This window comes from Oncorhynchus mykiss, chromosome 16, assembly GCF_013265735.2.
Source record: "Oncorhynchus mykiss isolate Arlee chromosome 16, USDA_OmykA_1.1, whole genome shotgun sequence".
Taxonomy (NCBI): domain Eukaryota; kingdom Metazoa; phylum Chordata; class Actinopteri; order Salmoniformes; family Salmonidae; genus Oncorhynchus; species Oncorhynchus mykiss.
Genome location: NC_048580.1, coordinates 6,359,351 through 6,382,842, shown reverse-complemented (window position 1 = coordinate 6,382,842; position 23,492 = coordinate 6,359,351). Strand labels below are relative to the sequence as shown.

The 23,492-nt window shown below is 44.9% G+C and overlaps 2 protein-coding genes across 9 annotated transcripts; one reads left to right on the top strand and one right to left on the bottom strand.

Moving 5' to 3' along the window:
• Positions 1-286: 286 nt before the first annotated feature.
• LOC110491273 (nucleolar and coiled-body phosphoprotein 1) lies at positions 287-22,255 on the bottom strand. 8 transcript variants are annotated; one of them, XM_036946033.1, is made up of 15 exons: positions 22,096-22,255; positions 21,465-21,523; positions 21,093-21,247; positions 18,989-19,074; positions 18,272-18,314; positions 17,720-17,883; positions 17,041-17,158; positions 16,789-16,878; positions 14,206-14,814; positions 9,049-9,618; positions 8,638-8,976; positions 8,086-8,487; positions 7,554-7,675; positions 3,331-3,411; positions 287-1,841 (listed from the first exon to the last, which is right to left on the bottom strand). In XM_036946033.1, the coding sequence occupies exons 1-15, from the start codon at positions 22,204-22,206 to the stop codon at positions 1,683-1,685; spliced, it is 3,108 nt and encodes a 1,035-aa protein (XP_036801928.1). In that variant the 5' UTR covers positions 22,207-22,255; the 3' UTR covers positions 287-1,682. The 8 variants fall into 8 exon arrangements, with proteins under 8 accessions (XP_036801928.1, XP_036801929.1, XP_036801927.1 ...); XM_036946034.1 differs by having other exon boundaries at positions 8,638-8,998; positions 9,071-9,618; XM_036946032.1 differs by having other exon boundaries at positions 8,638-9,174; positions 9,208-9,618.
• A 241-nt stretch (positions 22,256-22,496) lies between these two features.
• On the top strand, positions 22,497-23,394 carry mrps6 (mitochondrial ribosomal protein S6). The gene has a single exon (XM_021564627.2). It carries the CDS (start codon positions 22,633-22,635, stop codon positions 22,987-22,989), a length of 357 nt encoding a protein of 118 aa, XP_021420302.1. The 5' UTR covers positions 22,497-22,632; the 3' UTR covers positions 22,990-23,394.
• Positions 23,395-23,492: the final 98 nt, after the last annotated feature.

The following is a 23,492-nucleotide window of genomic DNA, read 5'->3' as shown; positions in this document are numbered from 1 at the left end:
TTGGGCCCTAGTTAAAAATATGCAAAGGGCTCTACCTCATTCCTCTTCAACCAAAGTGCATTAATTGAGTAGCAAACTGCAGTAGAAAAGAGATTCAGTAACCTAGAGGACAAGGTTAAGTAAAATAAAATGTTTTTAAAAAATGAAATTAAAATAAAAAAAATTGGCCTTCTGGGTTATTTACATGTTGGTTCTATTTAATGTATGTTTGAATTCATTTGTACTCTACGTTCCCAAGTGAAAGGAAAAAGACAGCTTCTAAATGTGGAGGGAGGAAGGACAGAGATTGGAACAACTAGGTATTTTATTCAAGTAGTAACAATACTCAATAAGAAAATAAGACTAGAAACAGGAAATTGAAAATTCACAAAATTAAAACAACTTGTGGTTGGTTGGCTGCTGAACCAATGAACCACCAAACCAATAGGCTGGCAGTTTTGACTTCAGCAGGAATCAACATCACATCTGAAATGGCAGTGTATTCCCTACAGTACACTACTTACTAGTGAACGGGGTACCATTTCAGATGCAACCAGATCCTGTTCAGTAAGCACAACAGAATTACTTTTTAAATGTATTTTTAGAAACGGAGTTTACCGTTTCAAAACGTTTTGTTTCAGTACATCCTACTGAACGCGACCCAGGAAGTTATTTTTAGACTGCAGCTTGTAATAACAGTTGGATGATCCCTGATACTCCCAGGCTAAAAAAAAAACGTAAATACTGATCTAAAACGGGTGCGTTCCAGGCTGACTACATTGCAGTGGTTGAATCCTTATCCAGGGGCGTGAGATCTGGTAGGCCACTGCAAATGTAGTCAGCCTGGAACGCACCCACTACGAAATATCCACACCATAATAAATCATACCAAAAGAGAAACTAAAAGATAATTTCATTCAACCCTCAAAAACAAAACCCACAGGTCTGCATGTTCCATACAAAAATCAAACGAATAACCCTTTTCCCCACAATGCAAACTGCAATAAACAAGAAACAGAATTTAAATTTACGACTGGGGGAGAAAAGAGAGAAAAAAATATCACTGGACAGAATGTGTGAGATCCAGGCTAACAATTTCACAACAAGCAACATATTAAGTGGCCGAGAGAGAAATGAAATCTGAAAACAGTTTGACTTGATATTTAACTGAATTGGTGGCTGACTACCGCCACCTGGTGGCTATATGATGTACATGAATCCTTCGTGATTCGTCCTGAAGGCACAAGGGGAGACAAGCCAAGACACCTCACCTGCAGCCTTTCTTCTGTCCTAAACGGCACCCTATTCCCTACGTAGTGCACTACTTTCGATCAGGTCAAAAGTAGTGCACTACTTAGGGAATAGGGTGCCGTTTAGGACATAAGAAAGGCTGCAGGGGAGGTGTCTTGACTGGGTGCCATTTCAAGGAAAGCTAGTCTCCACTTCTACAGCGTCATTCCGCCATTACAGAAATGTGCATTTTAAAAGGACTGGTTTAACACAGACGTACGAACTACAAATCACCCGCCACTTATGTGAGTGCAGCAGTCTCAGCTCTAGTTCAGTTCACGATCTTCAGCTCAGTCAGGTTTCTGCTGAGGGGGAAGTCGGGGGATGGGGAGGGGGGCAGACCGTCCTGGTCCTCAGATAGTCCTGGGTCGAGAGGGGAGGAAGAGGGGTAGTGACAAACGATGACTAGGTTCTCAGTCGCTGTCGAACTTGATGGAGTTGACGGACTGGGAGATGGCTCCTCCACAGTAGCTACCCCTCTTCTTCTTCGTCTTCTCGTGACGGAAGGACTTCCCTTTGGTGAAGCGGAGCACGTCATTGGCCCTCTGGCCCCAGTCTCCATCCGACCCGCGCTGAGGAGAACACAGAGACGGTCAGAACCCGTCTAGCCAATCACGACATGTTGACGACTGTCGATCCATAACTACTGTACAGCTTTTACTATGAGTTTTAGGAACAAGCACGGGAAATTAGTGCAAGCTAAGGTGTGAACGTGAACGTTGTGAATGATTTAAAACATTGTACATAAGGTTGGAATAATGCTGTGAAATGATAATGCCCTTTTAGTGTTATTTAAAAAGACGTCCTTAATTTCAGCCTGTTGTTTCCGGTAGGATGACGTTTGTCTGCCTAGTGACATCACAATGCGGTAAATTAGTTAATAGACCAATAAGAAAAGAGTTCCAAAGCTCTCGGCCAATAACTCGTTTTCAGTTTTCCCCTCACAGCTAAATTGGAAACTCGATCTTTGCCAAGAAGCTGTTCGTTTCTCTTTTTTGACCATTTAGAATTTTAACCAATCACAGTAAGGTATTTAAATCATTACCCAGAAATTACTTGTTAGATTTACAAATTAAATTAAATGTTTAAATGCCCTTCACTTGAGTGAATAAATATTACCAATAATGTTTCTACACAGAGAGCTGTAATGGTGTTTAAATGAAGGGCTTAGTACACAGAGCTGTAATGGTGTTTAAATGAAGGGCTTAGTACACAGAGAGCTGTAATGGTGTTTAAATGAAGGGCTTAGTACACAGAGCTGTAATGGTGTTTAAATGAAGGGCTTAGTACACAGAGCTGTAATGGTGTTTAAATGAAGGGCTTAGTACACAGAGCTGTAATGGTGTTTAAATGAAGGGCTTAGTACACAGAGCTGTAATGTGTGTTTAAATGAAGGGCTTAGTACACAGAGAGCTGTAATGGTGTTTAAATGAAGGGCTTAGTACACAGAGAGCTGTAATGTGTGTTTAAATGAAGGGCTTAGTACACAGAGAGCTGTAATGGGGTTTAAATGAAGGGCTTAGTACACAGAGAGCTGTAATGGGGTTTAAATGAAGGGCTTAGTACACAGAGAGCTGTAATGGGTGTTTAAATGAAGGGCTTAGTACACAGAGAGCTGTAATGGGGTTTAAATGAAGGGCTTAGTACACAGAGAGCTGTAATGGGTGTTTAAATGAAGGGCTTAGTACACAGAGAGCTGTAATGTGTGTTTAAATGAAGGGCTTAGTACACAGAGAGCTGTAATGGGGTTTAAATGAAGGGCTTAGTACACAGAGAGCTGTAATGGGTGTTTAAATGAAGGGCTTAGTACACAGAGAGCTGTAATGATGTTTAAATGAAGGGCTTAGTACACAGAGAGCTGTAATGGGGTTTAAATGAAGGGCTTAGTACACAGAGAGCCGTAATGGTGTTTAAATGAAGGGCTTAGTACACAGAGCCATAATGTGTGTTCTTGGTACATTGTGTTATAAAGGAAATAATTACACAAATTGCAACTGAATCAAGTTTGAGCCCCATTTGTAATTTCTATAGTAGACAGACAAAGGCGAGTGTAGTTCTCACCTTGGCGTCGAAGGAGTTGTCAGCCAGTCGGTTATCCACATCAATTTCCTCCTCTCTTATTCTACGGAAAGGTACATTGATCTTTAGGAGGGACAGACGGGTCAAACAGGGAATTTAGGAGTCAAGTTTAGTCCATATTTGACACTGACGCAGACCAGTTAGTTCCACAACGCACCTCGGTTCTGTATCGACCCATCAAACACCTGGCACGTATAGAGTTCCTTAGGGAAGTATTCAGAACCCTTGACTTTTTGTTACGTTACAGCCTTATTCTAAAATGGGTTAAAATGGGTACCGGTACAGAGTCAGTGTGGGTACCGGTACAGAGTCAGTGTGGGTACCGGTACAGAGTCAATGTGGAGGCTATATACAGGGGGTACCGGTACAGAGTCAATGTGGAGGCTATATACAGGGGGTTACGGTACAGAGTCAATGTGGAGGTTATATACAGGGTGTTACGGTACAGAGTCAATGTGGAGGCTATATACAGGGGGTACCAGTACAGAGTCAATGTGGAGGCTATATACAAGGGGGTACCGGTACAGAGTCAATGTGGAAGCTATATACAGGGTGTTACGGTACAGAGTCAATGTGGAGGCTATATACAGGGTGTTACGGTACAGAGTCAATGTGGAGGCTATATACAGGGTGTTACGGTACAGAGTTAATGTGGAGACTATATACAGGGGGTACTGGTACAGAGTCAATGTGGAGGCTATATACAGGGGGTACCGGTACAGAGTCAATGTGGAGGCTATATACACAGGGTGTTACGGTACAGAGTCAATGTGGAGGCTATATACAGGGGGTACCGGTACAGAGTCAATGTGGAGGCTATATACAGGGGGTACCGGTACAGAGTCAATGTGGAGGCTATATACAGGGTGTTACGGTACAGAGTCAATGTGGAGGCTATATACAGGGGGTACCAGTACAGAGTCAATGTGGAGGCTATATACAGGGGGTACCAGTACAGAGTCAATGTGGAGGCTATATACAGGGAGTACCGGTACAGAGTCAATGTGGGGGCTATATACAGGGTATTACGGTACAGAGTCAATGTGGAGGCTATATACAGGGGGTACCAGTACAGAGTCAATGTGGAGGCTATATACAGGGGGTACCAGTACAGAGTCAATGTGGAGGCTATATACAGGGAGTACCGGTACAGAGTCAATGTGGAGGCTATATACAGGGTATTACGGTACAGAGTCAATGTGAGGGCAATGGCTCGGTTGGTTGTTGTCTTTGATTATCTTTTTGTCCTTCCTGTGACGTCGGGTGCTGTAGGTGTCACGGAGGGCAGGTAGTTCGCAACCAGTGATGCGTTGGGCAGACCGCACCACCCTCTGGAGAGCCTTGCGGTTGTGGGGGGTGCAGTTACCGTACCAGGCAGTGATACAGCTTGACAGAATGCTCTCAATTGTGCATCTGTAAAAGTTGAGGGTTTTAGGTGACAAGCCAAATTCCTAAAGCCTTCTGAGGTTGAAGAGTCGCTATTGCGCCTTCTTCACCACTGTGTGCGTGGACCATTTCAGTTTGTTTGTGATGTTGAGGAACTTAAATCTTTCCACCTTCTCCACCACTGTCCCGTCGACGTGGATAAGGGGGTGCTCCCTCTGCTGTTTCCTGAAGTCCACGATCATCTCCATTGTTTTGTTGATGTTGAGCGATGTGCCCTCACCCTCCTCCCTCGTCGTTGTTGGTGATCAAGCCTACCACTGTTGTGTCGTCTGATGCTCTCATGCACGCATGCTTCACTGTTGCTTGACTCGAAGCGAGCATAGAAGTAATTTAGCTCGTCTGGTAGGCTCGTGTCACTGGTCAGCTCTCGGCTAGGTTTCCCTTTGTAGTCCGTAGTAGTTTGCAAGCCCTGCCACATCCGACGAGCGTCAGAGCCGGTGTAGTACGATCCAATCTTAGTCCTGTATTGACGCTTTGCCTATTTGATGGTTAGTCGCAGGGCATAGCGGGATTTCTTATAAGCTTCCGGGTTAGAGCCCCGTTCATTGAAGTGACAGCTCTAGCCTTTAGCTCAGTGCGGATGTTGCCTGTAATCCATGGCTTCTGGTTGGGGTACGTACGTACGGTCACTGTGGGGACGACATCGTTGATGCACTTATTAATGAAGCCGATGACTGATGTGGTGTATTCCTCAATGCACTTATTGATAAAGCCAGTGACTGATGTGGTGTATTCCTCAATGCACTTATTGATAAAGCCAGTTGCTGAGGTGGTGTACTCCTCAATGCCATCGGAAGAATCCCAGAACATATTCCAGTCTGTGCTGCAAAACAGTCCTGTAGTTTAGCATCTGCTTCATCTGACCACTTCCATATTGAGCGAGTCATTGGTACTTCCTGCTTTAAATTTCATTTGTAAGCAGGAATCAAGAGGGTAGAATTATGGTCAGATTTGCCAAATGGGGTGTGAGGGAGAGCTTTGTAAACAGCTCTGTGTGTTGAGGTAAAGTGGTCTCGATTTTTTCCCCTTCTGGTTGCACGTAACATGCTGGTAGAAATTAGGTAAAAAGGATGAGTTTCCCTGCATTAAAGTGCCCGGCCACTAGGAGCACCGCCTCTGGATGAGCATGTTCTTGCTTATGGCCTTATACAGCTCGTTGAATGCGGTCTTGGTGCCAGCATCGGGTTGGGGTGGTAAATAGACGGCTACGAAAAATATAGATTTAAAACTCTCTTGGTGAATAGTGTGGTCTACAGCTTATCATGAGACACTTTTCCTCAGGCGAGCAAAACCTCGAGACTTCCTTTAATATTAGATTTGGTGCACCAGCTCTTATTGACAAATAGAACAGAAAGACGAGGGCTGTCTATCCTATCTTGCTGATGCAGACGTAAACCCAGCCAGCTGTATGTTATCCATGTTGTCGTTCAGCCAAACATAAGATATTCGTTTTTAATGTCCCGTTGGTAGGATAGTGTAAGAATATTTTGAAGATAAATACACAACGCAGAGGACCTAAGGCCTAGATTTAATGATCAATGGAAATAGTGTTTTTTTCTGTAATAGGAAATTATTGATCACTGGGTCAGATACATGGCAGGAATTTGTCCAGGGATTGAGCCTGAAATAGGATACTGTTATTTGGCCATTGGCCCAGTTTTATTGCAAGTAAGTCTAATTGGTCAACCACAGGCTAGGGCTGGGTTATAAACTACATCCTGTTCCTTTGTTCTGTGGAGAGAATCACTGAGGACAGGGGAGAATGATCATCTACCATCTACCTCCCAGCATGATTTGTTCTCTTTGAATAAACCTATTTACCTCCCCCTGATTTTCCTTGGGGTCTGTGTTATTGAAGAACAACATCAACTGCTAACAATAGTCTTGAGCGGAGCTCATCCATTTTGTTATCCAATGATTGCACGTTAGCTAATAGGACTGATGGTAGAGGGGGATTACTCACTCGCCGTCGGATCCTTACAAGGCACCCCCGACCTACGTTCCCGATATCTCAGTCTCTTCTTCGGGAGAAGGACAGGGATTAGGCCCATGTCGGGTGTCTCGTCTGACTCATTCAAGAAAATAATCTTCGTCCAGTACGAGGTGAGTAAATCAATGTCCTGATATCTAGAAGCTTTTTTCCGTCATAAGAGACGGTGGCAGAAACATTACGTACAAAATAAGTTGCAAATAAGGCAAAAACACAATTGGTTAGGAGCCTGTAAAATGGCAGGCATCTCCTTCAGCGCCATCTGTCAGCACACAGCCAAGAAGACAAAGGCAGGAGTGGTCTTGAAATGTCCTTGAGTGGACAAGCGTATCTCTGAATAAACCTGGAAATAGCTGCGCAGCAACGCTCCCATCCAACCTGACAGAGCTTGATAGAATCTGCAGAGAGGAATACTTATGTAAAAGTTGTTTTTAATTTCTTTAGAAATTAGCAAATATGTCCAAACCTGTTTTTGCTTTATCGTTATGAGGTAGATTGACGAGGGGGAAAAAAACGATTTAAATACATTTTTAGAATAAGGCTGTAACGTAATAAAATGTGGAAAAAGTCAAGGGGTCTGAATACTTTCCCAAGGCACTGTACAGAAAAGTATCTCTGTGGTACAGAAATGCAACATCTATTTCTGTATACTAAGTCTGACACCATGTCAAAGTTTATTTACCATATACAATAAATACCAAACCAACAAATGATAAGTATTTTATAGTTAAACAAGCCAAGCGCTAGCCAGTCTCTGTTCTGTTCTCACCTTCTTAGAGACTTTAGGGAACGTCTGTGGTGTTGTTGTTGTTTTCTTATTTTTAGGTGTCGTTAATTCTTCCTCGTTCTCTGAGGCTTCTCCATCCTTTTTTCTCTTACCGTTTACAATGCCTGTGGAGGGAGAGAAGAGGGATAAATGAGGAAAAATATCCTTCTTGTCAATCTATCCAGTTACATAAAAAACAATCCTGGTTATAAGAAATTAAACTAACCCAATAATCCATTTTTAAAAAAGGGCAATACAACTATAAAACAATGGAAACAATTCAAGCAAGGATGACTTGAATTGTAGCGTGATAATTAGCCTTGCTGCAAAACATGGGCCATTTTTCCTTCTCTTGGTAAATGGCTCCAATGTGTAGGCCATTAAGATAGCACTCAACACAATACAGTTGTACTAAGGCTTATGAGGCATTTAAAAGCTATAATTGTCAAGAATCAAATTGGGTAAATATCATGAGCTTAAAATGACCACTGAACAGTTTCCAGACGTTACCTTTTTAGTGGCGTTCAAAACTCACCGTTAGCGATGGGAGTGGTGACTGCTGCCTCTTCTTCTTCAGACGAAGAAGAGTCGTCTGATGAGCTGCTGGCCTCCTTGGTTTTAGCTGCTGGGGTGGTCTTGGGGGTGGTCTTGGGGGTGGGTTTCACAGACTTTTTACTGGCCTCCTCTTCCTCAGAGCTACTCTCCTCGGAAGAGGAAGACTCGGCAGCCTTGGTCGGTTTCGTTGCCTTGACTGCAGAGGTGGTTGCTTTGGGTGTAGCTGGCTTTCCATTGGTCAGAGCAGGCTTAGCGGGCGTCGCCTTGGCGGCCTCGGTCTCCACCTCCGAGTCGGAACTGTCGGAAGAGTCGGAGCTGCTTTCGGCTGCCTTTTTAGCCGAGGCTGGTGTTGTAGCCTTCACTGCTGCTGGTTTGGGCGCTGCTGCAAGGTTCAAAGTTCAATTTAGTTGTCATATGTATAAAAATACAACGCTTAATGCTTATTCACAAGCGACCTCGAAATATGAAAGATACACAACAACAAAAATAAGCCTACACATAAGTATGAGAGATAATGTGTGAATCTTCTTACCCTCTTCATCACTGGAGTCATCTGAAGAGCTGCTGTCCTCCTTGGCTTTAGGTCTGGCTGCTGCGGTGGTCTTGGGGGTTGTCTTGGGGGTGGTCTTGGGGGCGGCAGCGGGTTTCACAGTCTTTTTACTGGCCTCCTCTTCCTCAGAGCTACTCTCCTCAGACGATGACGACTCTGCAGCTTTAGCCGGTGTCTTGACGGCAGGACTCTTGGCTGCAGGTTTGGGGGTGGTCTTCTTCGTAGCAGCAGCCTGGTCCTCCGAGTCCGAGCTGTCTGAATCGGAGCTGCTCTCGGCTGCTGCCTTGGCTGGGGCTGATTTAGTCACCACTGGGGTGGCTGTTTTAGAGGCTGATTTAGTCACCACTGGGGTGGCTGTTTTAGAGGCTGATTTAGTCACCACTGGGGTGACTGGTTTAGAGGCTGATTTAGTCACCACTGGTTTGGCTGGTTTAGAGGTAGCCTTCTTAGCTACGGCCTCATCCTCATCTGAGCTAGAGTCGGAGTCCGAGCTGCTCTCCGCTGCAGCTGGTTTAGTAACTGGGGTGGCTGGTTTGGAGGCTGATTTAGGAACCGGGGTGGCTGGTTTGGAGGCTGGTTTAGGAACCGGGGTGGCTGGTTTGGAGGCTGATTTAGGAACCGGGGTTGCTGGTTTGGAAGCTGATTTAGCAACAGAGGCTGGGGTAGCCTTCTTAGCTGGGGGTTCGTCATCTTCAGAAGAAGAGTCGGAGTCCGAGCTGTTTTCTGTAGCAGCTGGTTTAGTAACTGGGGTGGCTGGTTTGGAAGCTGATTTAGGAACCGGGGTTGCTGGTTTGGAAGCTGATTTAGCAACAGAGGCTGGGGTAGCCTTCTTAGCTGGGGGTTCGTCATCTTCAGAAGAAGAGTCGGAGTCTGAGCTGTTTTCTGTAGCAGCCTTGGCTGGGGCCTTGGGAGCAGCTGCAGCAGGTTTAGCTGGTGTCTCGTCCTCAGAACTGCTGTCAGAGTCTACAGGACAGACAGGTGCGAACATTACAGCATTTAAAAAATGATAGATTCAGTTAAATAAAATGTGAGTTTGTTTGACAGTCTAAGCCAAGACCTAAATTCTAATCCCCCCGAGTGCTATGTAACACTTAACTGTGATTTTCTGTGGATGTTACTCAGTGCCAAACAACGAGCAGAAAATATTTTCTTAACAGGTTAAGACGACCTTTTTCCGGTGTCAGACTGAAATGTATCCAACTGGTGCAGAGTGAGAACAGAAGCAAGGACTGAGGACAGGGGAGACTGAACATCTCCCTCCCAGCATAACATCTACGATTTGTCCTTTTCAAATAAATCTATTTTTTCTCCTCCTGATTTGCTTCGGCGTCTTCGTTTTTGAAGAACAACATCAACGGCTAACACCGGTTAGTCGAGGTAATATGTACATGTAGGTCAAGTTAAAGTGACTATGCATAGATCATAAACAGAGTAGCAGCAGTGTAAAAGAGGGGTCTGGGTAGCCCTTTGATTAGTTGGTCAGGAGTCTTACGGCCTTGGAGAAGAAGCTGTTTAGAAACCTTTTCGACCTTGACTTGGTGCTCCAGGTACCACTTGCAAAGCTGTAGCAAAGAGAACAGTCTATGACTAGGGTGACTGGAGCCTGAATTTTTAGGGCCTTCCTCTGACACCGCCTGGTATAGAGGTCCTGGATGGCAGGAAGCTTGGCCCAAGTGATGTACTGGGCTATACGCACTACCCGCTGTAGTGTCTTGCGGTCGGAGGCTGAGCAGTTGCCATATCGGGCAGTGACGCAACAAGTCAGGATGCTCTCGATGGTGCAATTGTAGAACCTTTTTGAGGATCTGAGGACCCATGCCAAATCTTTTCAGTTTCCTGAGGGGGAATAGGCTTTGTTGTGCCCTATTCACGACAGTCTTCGTGTAATGGACCATTTCAGTTTGTTGGTGATCTCAACCTGCTCCACTACAGCCCCGTCGATGAGAATGGGGGCATTCTCGGTCCTTTTCCTGTAGTCCACAATCTCCTTTGTCTTGATCACGTTGAGGATGTTGTTGTCCTGGCACCACACGACCAGGTCTCTGACCTCCCTATAGGCTGTCTCGTCGTTGTCGGTGATCAGGCCTAGCGGTGTTGTGGAGTCGTGCCTGGCCATGTAGTCTTGAATGAACAGGGGGTACAGGAGGGGACTAATCACGCACCCCTGAGGGGCCCCCATGTTGAGGATCAGCGTGGCGGATGTGTTGTTCCCTACCCTTAACACCAGCAGGGGGCGGCACGTCAGGAAGTCCAGGATCCAGTTGCAGAGGGAGGCGTTTTGTCCCAGGGTCCTTAGCTTAGTGAGGAGCTTTGAGGGTACTATGGTGTTGAACACTGAGCTGTAGTCAAAGAATAGCATTCTCACATAGGTGTTCCTTTTGTCCAGGTGAGAAAGGGCAGTGTGGAGTGCAATAGAGATGTAACCTGTGGATCTGTTGGGGCTGTTTGCAAATTGCCGTCGGTCTAGGTTTCTGGGATAATGGTGTTGATGTGAGCCATGACCAGCCTTTCAAAGCATTTCATTGCTACAGACGTGAGCGCTACGGGTCGGTAGTCATTTAGGCAGGTTACCTTCGTTAGTCAGGTTTAGTCAGGTTACCTTCGTGTTCTTGGGCACAGGGACTATGGTGGTCTGCATGAAACATGCTGGTATTACAGACTAGATGTCGACCGATTACGACTTTTCAACGCCGATACCGATTATTGGAGGACCCAAAAAAGCAGATACCGATTAAATCGACCGATTCTAATATGTATATTTGTAATAATGACAATTACGTCAATATTGAATGAACACTTATTTTAAACGTAATCTAATACATAATGAATAATGCAAAAACAAAGTGTTGGAGAAGAAAGTAAAAGTGCAATATGTGCCATGTAAAAAAAGCTAACGTTTAAGTTCCTTGCTCAGAACATGAGAACATATGAAAGCTGGTGGTTCCTTTTAACACGAGTCTTCAATATTCCCAGGTAAGAAGTTTTAGGTTGTAGTTATTATAGGACTATTTCTCTCTATACCATTTGTATTTCATACACCTGTGACTATTGGATGTTCTAATAGGTACTATAGTATTTCCAGTGTAACAGTATAGCTTCCGTCCCTCTCCTCGCCCTTACCTGGGCTCGAAACAGGAACACGTCGACAACAGCCACCCTCGAAGCATCGTTACCCATCGCTCCACAAAAGCCGCGGCCCATGCAGAGCAAGGGGAACAACTACTCCAAGTCTCAGAGCGAGTGACGTTTGAACCGCTATTAGTGCGCACCCATTTCACATCGGTTACAGCAGCCTAAACTCGGGAGTTGATAGGCTTGAAGTCATAAACAGCAGAGCTGCTGGCAAAATGCACGAAAGTGCTGTTTGAGCCTCCCGGGTGGCGCAGTGGTTAAAGGCGCTGTACTGCAGCGCCAGCTGTGCCATCAGAGTCCCTGGGTTCGCGCCCAGGCTCTGTCGCAACCGGCTGCGACCGGGAGGTCCGTGGGGCGACGCACAATTGGCCTATAGCGTCGTCCAGGTTAGGGAGGCCTTGGTCGGTAGGGATGTCCTTGTCTCATCGCGCACCAGCGAATCCTGTAACCAAGGTTGCCAGGTGCACAGTGTTTCCTCTGACACATTGGTGCGGCTGGCTTCCGGGTTGGATGCGGCTTGGTTGGGTTGTGTATCGGAGGACGCATGACCTTCAACCTTCGTCTCTCCCGAGCCCGTACGGGAGTTGTAGCGATGAGACAAGATAGTAGCTACTAAAAACATATACCACGAAATTGTTGAGAAAAAGGGGTAAAATTATTAATTTTTTTAAAAAGAAGAAAAAGAAAGTGCCTACCACCGCTCACCGTCCGACGCTCGACGTCCTCGATGCACTTACTGATAAGTAAGTATATACTGTACTCTATATCATCGACGGTATCCTTATGTAATACATGTATCACTAGCCACTTTATACTATACTATGCCACTTTGTTTACATACTCATCTCATTTGTACATACTGTACCCGATACCATCTACTGTATCTTGCCTATGCTGCTCTGTACCATCACTCATTCATATATCCTTATGTACATATTATTTTTCCCCTTACACTGTGTACAAGACAGTAGTTTTGGAATTGTTAGTTAGATTACTTGTTATTACTGCATTGTCGGAACTAGAAGCACAAGCATTTCGCTACACTCGCATTAACATCTGCTAACCATGTGTATGTGACAAATAAAATTTGATTTGATTTGATTTGATAAAGCCAATGACTGAGGCCATTGAAACCTTAATTTAACTAGGCAAGTCAGTTAGAAACAAATTCTTATTCTCAATGACGGCCTAGGAACCGTGGGTTAACTGCCTGTTCAGGGGCAGAACGACAGATCTTCGTCAACCTTGTCAGCTCGGGATTTGAACTTGCAACCTTCCGGTTACTAGTCCAACGCTCTAACCACTAGCCGCACCAATTGTTGCTTGTAAGCAGGAATCAGGAGGATAGAATTATGGTCAAATTTGCCACATGGAGGGAGAGCTTTGTACATGTCTCTGTAAAGGTGGTCTAGAGGTTTTTTCCCCCTCTGGTTGCACATATAACATGCTGGTAGAAATGAGGTAAAACAGATTTGAGTTTCCCTGCATTAACGTCCCCGGCCACTAGGGGCGCCACCTCTGTAAAGGTGTAAAGGTGGTCTAGAGGTTTTTCCCCCTCTGGTTGCACATTTAACATGCTGGTAGAAATGAGGTAAAACTGATTTGAGTTTCCCTGCATTAATGTCCACGGCCACTAGGGGCGCCACCTCTGTAAAGGTGTAAAGGTGGTCCAGAGTTTTTCCCCCTCTGGTTCCACATTTAACATGCTGGTAGAAATGAGGTAAAACTGATTTGAGTTTCCCTGCATTAACGTCCCCGGCCACTAGGGGCGCCACCTCTGTAAAGGTGTAAAGGTGGTCTAGAGGTTTTTCCCCCTCTGGTTGCACATTTAACATGCTGGTAGAAATTAGGTAAAACTGATTTGAGTTTCCCTGCATTAATGTCCACGGCCACTAAGGGCGCCACCTCTGTAAAGGTGTAAAGGTGTTCCAGAGTTTTTCCCCCTCTGGTTCCACATTTAACATGCTGGTAGAAATGAGGTAAAACTGATTTGCGTTTCCCTGCATTAATGTCCCCGGCCACTAGGGGCGCCACCTCTGTAAAGGTGTAAAGGTGATCTATAGTTTTCCCCCCTCTGGTTGCACATATAACATGCTGATAGAAATGAGGTAAAACTGATTTGAGTTTCCCTGCATTAATGTCCACGGCCACTAGGGGCGCCGCCTCGGGACGAGCGTTTTCCGGTTCGCTTATGGCCAGAGGGGCCCAACCGGCGGGAATGAGTCGCAATTTACTGGACGGCTTAACGTTTGTAACATAACCCGTGTATAATAGTAAAAAAAAGTTCATTTGTCTCTAACACCGAGTCACAGATCTGTTTGTGGCCTCTTGCCAACTTATTTCAGCACAAAGAGATCTGGGATGCATTCTAAAATGACTCCATCTTACAGCCTCGCCAACTTGTATTAAATGTCTTACCAGAGCTGGAAGAGTCTGATTTCTTAGCTGGGGCAGTCTTCGCTGGAGTCACCTTGGCTGCTGGTTTTTTAGCCTCTTCCTCATCTTCTGAGCTCGAGTCAGAGTCTGAGGAGGATTCAGCAGCCTTGCCTCGGGTCACGGTAGGAGTCGCCTTAGCTGGTGCTGCTTTCACCGTCCCCTCTTCGTCATCCTCTGAGCTCGAGGAAGAGGAGTCGCCGTCCACCACCTTCACAGTAGCCTTGGCCCCCGCTACAGTCACAGTCTTGGCCCCCCGCTCCTTCACCTCTGCCACCGTTACGGTTGCTGTAGCTGGCGCCACTTTCACCGTCTTCGAACCCTTCTCCTCCTCTTCCTCCTCCTCTGAGCTGGAGTCTGAGGAAGAGTCTTCCTTGGCAGGGGTAACCGTTACTTTGACAGCTGTGGACTTAACCCTTATTACTTCTGGCTTCTTAGCCTCTTCTTCATCCTCAGAGCTGGAGTCAGAGTCTTCTGCTGGCTTAGCCTTAGCTGGGGTAGCCTTAGCTGGGGTAGCCTTAGCTGGGGTAGCCTTAGCTGGGGTAGCCTTAGCTGCTGGCTTCTTTGCTGCTACTTCTTCTTCAGAGCTGGAGTCTAAGAGGAAAAAGAGAAGAATCAATGAAACTGTTCACTTTAAAATCAAAACACCTCAACTCAGGTAAAACAGATGTAGTAGTGGCTCGTCATTTAAAAAAAAATAATTTTAAGGACAGGTTGCACAACATATTTCCACAAATCTAACGTAGATTGACGATACTCCATCTAAACAGTCTTTATGCAAAAGTTAACAAAAACACTTCCTATTTTAGTTATTTGCATGACATTTATCAATAAATCAAAACGTACAAGACGCTGCGGCTTTGACGTCAAGGACTACCGGCCTGGAGCTGGCGGCAGTGTGCCGGCATGTTTGGTTGAAATGCAAGTAGACGGGAATAAAGTCTTATTGCGTCGGACAGACTAGTGAACCCCTGGCGCTTCAGTCATATACAGGCCTCACTTCGGTAAGTAGGTACTAAAGTGCCCATAAAACGTATCATGTTATGTTGCTAGTAGATAAACAAATATAGATTGTTGGCTAAGTGCACCAGATCATTCAAAACCAACTGTCCCCACACACACACACACACACGATTCAGCGTGATGTTTGGCGATGGAATAAGCTAGCAACAACTCCTCCAACAGAACACTGTTTTGCATATTTCAAGACGTGTCTTTATGATTTGCTCTACTTCCTGATCTTTATTGGCCGATGTAACGTGCAGGATATCGTGGTAGCCAACGGTTGTGTTCACCATCATCTGGGTTTACTGCTGCTAGTAGTATCACTCATGTTAGCACGTGGCTAGCTATAGCTATCGTCAGCCAACGACAGAGTTTTAACCAGTTTGGTTATAGACGTTCAATGTCTACTATGCTGGTAAAGGTAGACATTGTTTTTCACAGTAAAAGAAATGTGCTGAACTGCTAGTAACGTGATGTGTTTCACAGCCGCTAGTGGTTAGCTAGGTAACGTGATGTGTTTCACAGCCGCTAGTGGTTAGCTAGGTAACGTGATGTGTTTCACAGCCGCTAGTGGTTAGCTAGGTAACGTGATGTGTTTCACGGCTGCTAGTGGTTAAAAGAACAAGACTTTAGGATGATGTGTGTCTTCACCGTCTTGTGTGGACAGTGGCTTCCCTCCTGCTAGTGTAGTGGTCCTCTCTTTACACCACTTTTCCCCAACGTGACTTCGATCAAATTCATATAAAATATACAGTTCTACCGAAATACAAATGTATAGTGATCTATCATATTGGGACTTTTATTTTGAAGGATGTAAACAAATCAGAATGTCGAACAGCGCAACCTAATTCTTCAATCTTCCCTTTCGCCCGTCTGAAGATGTACAACGTGTCGTGTTTACAATTTCTCTAGTCTAGAACCTTTAGAACCAAGGTCTACAACAGATACAACCTATAGCCGTTAGAAAACTAGGTCTAGAACCTTTAGAACCAAGGTCTACAACAGATATAGCCTTTAGAAACTAGGTCTAGAACCTTTAGAACCAAGGTCTACAACAGATATAACCTATAGCCTTTAGAAACTAGGTCTAGAACCTTTACAACCAAGGTCTACAACAGATATAACCTATAGCCTTTAGAAACTAGGTCTAGAACCTTTAGAACCAAGGTCTACAACATATATAACCTATAGCCTTTAGAAACTAGGTCTAGAACCTTTAGAACCAAGGTCTACAACAGATATAACCTATAGCCTTTAGAAACTAGGTCTAGAACCTTCAGAACCAAGGTCTACAACAGATATAACCTATAGCCTTTAGAAACTAGGTCTAGAACCTTTAGAACCAAGGTCTACAACAGATATAACCTATAGCCTTTAGAAACTAGGTCTAGAACCTTCAGAACCAAGGTCTACAACAGATATAACCTATAGCCTTTAGAAACTAGGTCTAGAACCTTTAGAACCAAGGTCTACAACAGATACAACCTATAGCCGTTAGAAAACTAGGTCTAGAACCTTTAGAACCAAGGTCTACAACAGATAGAAACTAGGTCTAGAACCTACCTGTGCTCTCAGAGCTGGACTCTGCCTTCTTAGCAGCTGCAGCAGCTTTGGGGGTCACAGTCTTGGCTGGGGTGGTTTTGACTGTTTTAGCTGAGGAGAATAACGAGGTGTCAGATACCAGGACAGCACTCAGGGCCGGTTTCCCAGACAAATGTAGCTGGGTCTTGGACTACAAAACACTTCGCTTGAGTTTAGTCTTAAAATAATCTATGTCAGGGAATCCGTCCCTAAGTACAAACAGTAGTTCGTTACCTGACACTTTCTTCTTCTTCTCCTCCTCCTCATCATCACTGCTGTCATCGCTGCTGTCCGAGGAACTACTGTCCTTAGCTGGAGGGGTCTTGACGGGGCCAGGAGGTTTCACCGGGGTCTGTTGGGCGAGACAGTCAGTCTAGGAGGTCAAGGTATCACTAACTACATTGTGTAGACAGTCTGAAGACGTAGCTAATGTGTACATTGTAGATGTGTACATTGTGTACATTGTAGATTTTTCATGAAGATGTGTAATGACTTAGTTTTACGGTTGACAGTCTTCATTTCTCGTCTACCCCCCCTCCAAAAAACACACATTTACTCCACAATATATAGCTAATGTCCCTTCTTCCATCCCGGCATCGTATGACAGTGGCACACAAGACTTTTGTTAGATCAAGAAGATACTGTACCACGCCTAGGAAGGGAGACTGTCACTGACAACACAGCTCCCATGGTAACGTGGACGCCTGTCCTGTTTGTGAGTCCTGGGCACATATTTACAGATAGTCTCAGAATGGGACTGCTGATTCAGGATCAGGTCCCTTCTGTCAACCGACCTGTAGTCGTTATGACCCGAAAAGGGCAGAACAGATCCTAGATCAGCTCTCCTCCACGGAGAGGCTTTTTGAATAGACCCCTTGGTGAGAGGTTGTGTGTTGTGGATCAGTTTCAGTACCTTAGTGGGCGCCTCGTCTTCACTGGAGCTGTCTTCACTACTGCTGCTGCTCGCAGTCTTCTTCTGAGCTGCTGCCTTAGGGGTCGCGGCTACAGCCTTTCCTGCCTTAGGGGTCACGGCTGCAGCCTTTCCTGCCTTAGGGGTCGCGGCTGCAGCCTTTCGTTCTGCAGAGCAAAGAAGAACAATCAGCAAGACAACACCACAAAACAAGTAACATCCAAGAAGCAACCGCACAACGAGGGAAACAACGCTGATACAAATATGGGATCACGGTGGTCGTAAAGCGATTGTCTTGGTCGGGTGTCCGTCTAAAGAGATTCCATGTCTCAAGGGACTTCATGGTTGAACAAAGGTTAAAATGTAGAAAAGTTTGAGGTCATACGCACAATCTTAATAAAAAAAATAATGGGTGCTGGGCTAAAGACAGACACTAGAAAAGAATCCGATAAGAGATCCTTCTGGATCAAAACGTTGTCGGTAAAGGTGGCAATTGGGAACATGTTCAGTGCGCGGGACTTCCTGTTCATTCCAAAAGGTTGAAAATGTACTTACTAGCTGCAGGAGCTTTGGCCTCATCTTTGGCTGCTGCCGGTTTCTGTTAGCAGAGATGAGGAACGGATTAAAACATTTTTAAAAAATGCTGCAAGAAAAGACCTACCCCACACCACCTTTATAACATAACCAACGTCTCAACAGCAAGATGCCGTCATCAGGACACACATCATCTTCACTAAGCCCCCCCCCCATTGCTCTGTTATGGTCGGCCATTATAGCAAATCAACAACATTGATATTTTATTTTGATCCCCATTAGCCCGAAAAACAATGGCAACAGCTAATCTTACTGGGGTTCTACACATTACGAAAAAGACAAGACGTTTACAATTTGCCTACATTTAAAAACATTAGCATGTAGTTTGTGTGTGTGCGTGCATCTATCAGTTTCACATACATACAACCAATAGATCACATGGGGGGGGGGGGGGGGGGGGGGCGTTATGCCGTGATGTGATGCTTTATCGGTTTCAATAAACCAGGTTTGCTGTTCACTACATAAGATGGAAGGGAGGGCCATGCAACATGGCTCTGTTCTGGACCTGGAGACCGTGAAAAGAACCCTGGTGGCTCTGTTCTGGACCTGGAGACTGTGAAAAGACCCCTGGTGGCATGTCTGGTGGGGGAAGTGTGTGTGGACCTGACCATAGATCACACGGTTAGGGATTTTAACATAATAAACGAGATGATAAATTGTAAAACATAGCTCATGTACCTTCGCTACAGCCTCCTCCTCCTCCTCGTCACTGGAATCATCACTGCTGCTGGAATCTGATTTAGCAGGGCGTGGAGCCTTGGCCGCTAACGAAAACGCATCAAGAAACCGTTTAAAAAAGGTAGACACAGTAAAAATGACGTTGCCACGAGCAACACCGCAGATATTGAGATTAGCGAGATGCAAGACTTTTGCTCTAACAGCATCTGTGCATGCGCACGGGTTCACTTCACAACGTCGTAGCCAGGATACCAAAACAGCAGAGAAGTTGAGCCTCGCGCTTCGCTTCACCTCTTCGTGGATGTGAAAATCTACCCAATCTGCTGTTTCCATATCTCAGAGTCCACCTTTTTTTACCCCCGTTTTCGTGATGGTCAATTGGTAGTTACAGTCTGCAACTCCTGTGCGGACTCGGGAGAGTCGAAAGTCCTCCGAAACACAACCCAGCCAAGCCACACTGCTTCTTGACAACGCACGCTTAAACCGGAATCAAGCTGCACCAATGTGTCGCTAATGCACGATGGGACAAGAACATCCCTGCCCGCGAAACCCTCCCCAAACCTGGATGACGTTGGGCCTGGTATCGGGGGGCCTCGCGGTCGCAACACAGCCTGGTATCGAACCAGGATCAGGCAGTTACACAGCTAGCACTGCCTTAGACCACAGCACCACTGGGGAGGCCCCTCTGAGGCCTTTAACTGGATAAAAAGGTCACCTCTGTCCATCAACGCCATGGCAATGTAGGATATTGGTTTAGGGGCAGAGGTTCTCAAACTAGGGGTCGCGAACCCATGTGGGGTTGCCTGGTATGAAAGTTGGAGAATTTTAGAAATCCTTCAAACGCGCACACACACACACACACAGTACCAGTCAAAAGTTGACACACCTACTCATTCAAGGGTTATTTATGTTTACAATATTTTACATTGTAGAATAGTGAAGACATCAAAACTATGAAATAACACTTTTCGGTTACTACATGATTCCATATTTGTTAAACATATCAAAATATATGTTAGATTATTAAAAGTAGCCACCCTTTGCCTTGACAGCTTTTCACACTCTTGGCATTCTCTCAACCAGCTTCATGAGGTAGTCACCTGGAATACATTTGAATTAACAGGTGCACCTTGTTAAAAGTTAATTTGTGTAATTTTTCCTTCTTAATGCGTTTGAGCCAATCAGTTGTGTTGTGACATGGTAGGGTTGGTATACAGAAGATAGCCCTATTTGGTCAAAGACCAAGTCCATATTATGGCAAAAACAGCTCAAATAAGAAAAGAGAAACGACAGTCATTAATTTAAGAGATGAAGGTCAGTCAATCCGGAAAATGTCAAGAACTTTGAATGTTTTTTAAAGTGCCAGTCGCAAAAACCATCAAGCGCTACGATAAAACTGGCTCTCACGAGGACCACCACAGGAAAGGAAGACCCAGAGTTACCTCTGCGGCAGAGGATAAGTTAGAGTTACCAGCCTCAGAAATGGCAGCCCAAATAAATGCTTCACAGAGTTCAAGTAACAGACATCTCAATAGTCACTGTTCAGAGGAGATGCCGTGAATCAGGCCTTCACGGTCGAACTGCTGCAAAGACACCACACAGAAGAAGTGAAGGGGACACCTAGTCAGTTGTACAACTGAATGTACTCAACTGAAATGTGTTGGCTCGGGTATTACACTAGAGCCAACATGGACCATAATGTGTTGGCTCAGGTATTACACTATAGGGCCAACATGGACCATAATGTGTTGGCTCAGGTATTACACTATAGGGCCAACGTGGACCATAATGTGCTGGCCCAGGTATTACACTATAGGGCCAACGTGGACCATAATGTGCTGGCTCAGGTATTACACTATAGGGCCAACGTGGACCATAATGTGCTGGCTCAGGTATTCTCGCTTGCATTGTCCTTTCCAGCATTGTTCCAGGCCAGTATAACTCCATTCAGCAGTGTGGCTCAGTTGATAGAGCATGGTGCTTGCAAAGCCAAGGGTTCGATTACCGCCGGGGATACCCATACAAAAATATATGCACACACTACTGTCGCTTTTGATAAGACTCTGCTAAATGGCAAATATTAAAAGGACAGATGAGTGCGTACCTGTGGGTGTGGCCTTGGCAGGTGCTGCAGCTTCCTCCTCGTCGCTGCTCGACTCCTCACTGGAGCTCTCTGCAGTCTTTGCCTTCTTAGCAGACGGACTGTCACTGGCTGCCGGACCGATGGGCAGCGCCTTGCGTTTCTTAGCTTCGGGAGACCTGAGAAAAGGAATGGCGAACAGAGCAGTGAGAGGCATTCAAAAATAATTTAAACAAACTGTTACCTATTGGTATGTGCACTTAATGGTTTAGCCCCACAGTCATCGACAAAAAGGGCTCTGAGAAGATGAGGTTGGATAGAAAATATACACATGTCAAGTCATTCTCGCCAGCCACGTTGTTGGGTTGTAAAGTTACTGGACAAGAGTGTACTTACTTCACCCAGAAGTTGAAAATGTCAAGAAGACCAGCAGCTTCTTTTTCATCCTGGGGTGGCTGTTGCAAAGGAAGAATATTTCACATCAGTCATTTTATTCTCTTTGCAGGTTTATAGCCATCATGAGGCATTACATGTAACCAATTATTTCCGAACAATGTTTTACCTACAAACAAGTGCATGAAACACATAATGGGGAGTATTATTAGAACGAGTAAAGTTTTCGATGATGAATCAATGTTCGAACAGCAATAACCATTTCCCAATAAAAAATAAACGCCTGACATGTTAATATAGCTTGTTAGGTAGTTATAGCGTACGCACACGGTATTTCATAGCCTGCTGACTAGTCAGACAGACATTTTATTCAATCGTTCAACGTTAACTTGCTAAGCTATCTAGTTGAGTCCAGTTATTATGTGATGGCAGTTGAAGAAGCAATCATCGTAAAAGTTGAATATGTAATTTAACATAATCAATGGGTATTCTAATAAAAACGAATTATTAGTGGATTGGAGTCACACGTGTTCTCTCGGCACGGCGTGCACCTCCTGCGTAGCAGACTAGCTCACCGAGCGGTACACAACATTGTCAACAACTACTAAACGGGATACAGAATATTGTCACTTACCACTTTAGCTTGTTTGATGAAGTGTTGGGCAGCCTTGGTAAACTTGTTCTCCAGTAGAAATGAATAGACATGTTTGTAAAGATCACTCGGCACGGAACTTTGCTCCGCCATTTTCACCAGGCTCGTGTGGAAGAAAATCGCCGAAGACGCACATGCGCGTTGAAACGCCGTCGCGTAATAAACAACGTCACCAAAATAATAAAAACCACGGAAAGCACATCGGTAAAACAAAAAAATCTTTAGTTTGAGTCCGATAATAATTTATTACTCAAAACTAGTAATATTAATGGACATAGCTCTAAACATTGTCCTACTTGCGTTTATTATGTATTGTATGAAGATATTCTTATGTAAAACGTTTTAAGCGCCATACCTCCACCTTTGGTACAGTCTAGTGTATATATTTTACGTCATCTCTAATCGTCTCACGACATGGCACTTGACGTCCGGGGAATATTGTAAATGAAGGACATTTGTATGAGTCTGGACGTTTAAACTGTATTACTGTCTGTTCTTGTCTTTCACAATCTGTAAATCATGCCTCGATATGAACTTGCCCTCATTGTAAAGGCCATGCAGAGGCCGGAGACCGCGGCACTTTTGCGGCGCACAGTGGAAACCTTGATGGAGCGAGGCGCTGTGGTGAGAGGCTTGGAGAACCTCGGAGAGAAACTTCTACCGTACAAGATATCGAAACACAACGAGCGACACACGCGCGGTGGATACTTTCTGATTGACTTCCACGCTGCTCCCGGTATTGTCACGGGCTTGCTGGATCATCTGGAGAGGGACATTGACGTGGTGAGGCCTACGGTCTTGAAGAATGATCCGGAGCCTTCCAATGGACCCTGCTGCGGACACCCGGTGGCATCTAAACACCAGGACACAGTGTAGAAATTGAACGGTCATCATAGGAGTTATTTCTAGTTGCCCAGCTTCTGTGACACATTGAGAAGTGGATCGCATTTGATAGCCAGGCTTTAGCCTGGGTGCCGGTCTATTTCTGCTTCCTTGCCAACAATTTAGAAATAGAAGACAGGGTTTTTCACATCCTGAGGGAAGACTCGCATCATGTTCATTAGGCACCAAACGGAAGAAAATTGACACACGGAGGCACCGCCTGGACACAGAACCATCGTTAAATTACAATATATCATTGAGTACGTTTTTGGCATACAAAACATGTAAACACATTTTCCTTGGTCATTCATACCATCCAATATACTGTAATACTATTTCAGTGTTATCTGCTTTTAATGGTTGATTAAATGACTAAACAAATTCCAAACTTGTAAAAAATACATGGTTTCATTTGTATTCATAATTTGCACAGTCAAGTTTTGGTATGTGTTTAATTACATGACATTTTCACCTACTTTTAAATTTCATTCAGTGAG

Coding starts and splice junctions, on each gene's coding strand:
- LOC110491273 (XM_021564617.2), bottom strand. CDS start 22,206: ATGGCGGAGCAAAGTTCCGTGCCGAGTGATCTTTACAAACATGTCTAT. Junction 9,619..14,205: donor ATCAGACTCTTCCAGCTCTG/GTAAGACATTTA, acceptor TCTGTCCTGTAG/ACTCTGACAGCAGTTCTGAG. Junction 7,676..8,085: donor CACCACTCCCATCGCTAACG/GTGAGTTTTGAA, acceptor CTCCCTCCACAG/GCATTGTAAACGGTAAGAGA.
- mrps6 (XM_021564627.2), top strand. CDS start 22,633: ATGCCTCGATATGAACTTGCCCTCATTGTAAAGGCCATGCAGAGGCCG.